This window comes from Perkinsus marinus (assembly GCF_000006405.1).
Source record: "Perkinsus marinus ATCC 50983 genomic scaffold scf_1104296975804, whole genome shotgun sequence".
Lineage (NCBI taxonomy): Eukaryota > Perkinsozoa > Perkinsida > Perkinsidae > Perkinsus > Perkinsus marinus.
In genome coordinates this window covers 1-1,517 of record NW_003200666.1, presented here as the reverse complement: position 1 = coordinate 1,517, position 1,517 = coordinate 1, and the positions used below count along the sequence as shown (strand labels likewise).

Below are 1,517 nucleotides of genomic sequence, written 5' to 3'. Positions count from 1 at the left end.
AATTTGGCACAATATGAATCGTTTCGCTCCGCGCTGCGCGCGGTATTCCATAGGCCCATCAGCAGCGCGATAGTGGCGCCCCTGGGTAGGCAACCCGTAGGTTGAGCATGGCGTTTACGGTTCTATAAACCACTGCACTAAGAATCGACGCCCGCTGCATCGAAATCCTCCACTATCAGCTGGCAGTGGCTTCGTTATGTCTATATATGAGCAATGAGAGCGTGTCCAGCGTCTAGATAGAGTGGGTGTAACTCTTGATTTTTTCCTGCGAGAGTCACTTAGTGAGTCATCACCCAGTACTGACTCTCGTACAAAACGGTGATACCATAACCAGGAATCGTCCAAGATGGCCTAGTAGAGATGTATGCGGATACGTCATTCAGAGCTTAAGACCCATGGACCACAGGTCACGCGCCCATACCGGTCAATGCACGCATACCCATAGGCTCTGGATATGCGTGCATTCATGCGTGCCACCACATTGGTGGAAAAAAGAAACGAGGAGAAACCATAGAATTCGAAAAACTTAGAGAACCACAGAACTGGGAAGCTCGGAAAATTTCCGACGAAAACACGTTCGTTGGCAATTTCAAACTGCCGCAGTTTGCACCGCGACAGGGTAATATCCTGGCAAAAAAAGAGCAAATCAACAACTTTCCGACACTCCCAGAGCGAGCGGTCGACTGCCGGTGGCAGTCTGCCACACCATCACACGTTGATCAGCAACTTTAAGGATAAAGGTGGGAAGGACGTCCCGAAATCACCCACACTTGCGTGAAACGCCCTTTTTCAATATATTAACAACGAGTAGACAAGTTTACGGTTGTGAAACTGAGATTGAGCGTATCAATGTCATTTAATATAATGGCTCAGGGAAAAAACACCATCAATTGCGGGGCACGCACGTACACAGGACTGCACGCACGAACAAAGCAAGACCGGGCTCGTCAATCCTCAATACGCCCCCTCTGCCCCGACAATTGAGGGTGATGCAGAATCGGCACAACATTATAGTGATGATGATCAACAACGCTACCGTCAGTTAAGACAATACGGATCCTTCTACCTTCATCTAGCAGATCCTTCACATGACCCAAACGGTATCCGGGGCTCAGCTTCTTTTCCGGATGGTAGATCAGCACTGGGTCACCAATCGTAGGCTTCAGGATCTTGTTCTTCAAGCTCTGGTACCCCATAGAGCGAGCGACAGCCATCCTCATGTCGCGGAACATCTCATTCAGGAAATAACACCGCACTGCTCTAACGCGGTGAGAAATAGGAAGAGTAGAAGAGCCACCAGCGAGGACGCAACCTCGCTTACGAGTAAATCCACGAGCCAATTGATCAGGCGTAACCACGACAAACTCGCCAGATGGCTCGTCAGAGTTAGCATAATCCAACGGACGAGTATTCATCAGGAACGTTACCTCCCTGCAGATACTCTCCAAATCGACATCGTCCTTGCGTCGCGGACGTCGTCGTCCCACAAATCCCGCTTGGCTCCTCAGAAGCGTCTT

General features: G+C 49.9%; 1 protein-coding gene across 1 annotated transcript; it reads right to left on the bottom strand.

The window, feature by feature from the left end:
• Positions 1-1,066: 1,066 nt before the first annotated feature.
• Positions 1,067-1,415, bottom strand: Pmar_PMAR013390 (hypothetical protein; the record flags this gene model as incomplete). Its single annotated transcript, XM_002765083.1, has 1 exon — positions 1,067-1,415. A coding segment is annotated over one exon (349 nt), but the record flags the coding sequence as incomplete, so codon positions are not given.
• Positions 1,416-1,517: the final 102 nt, after the last annotated feature.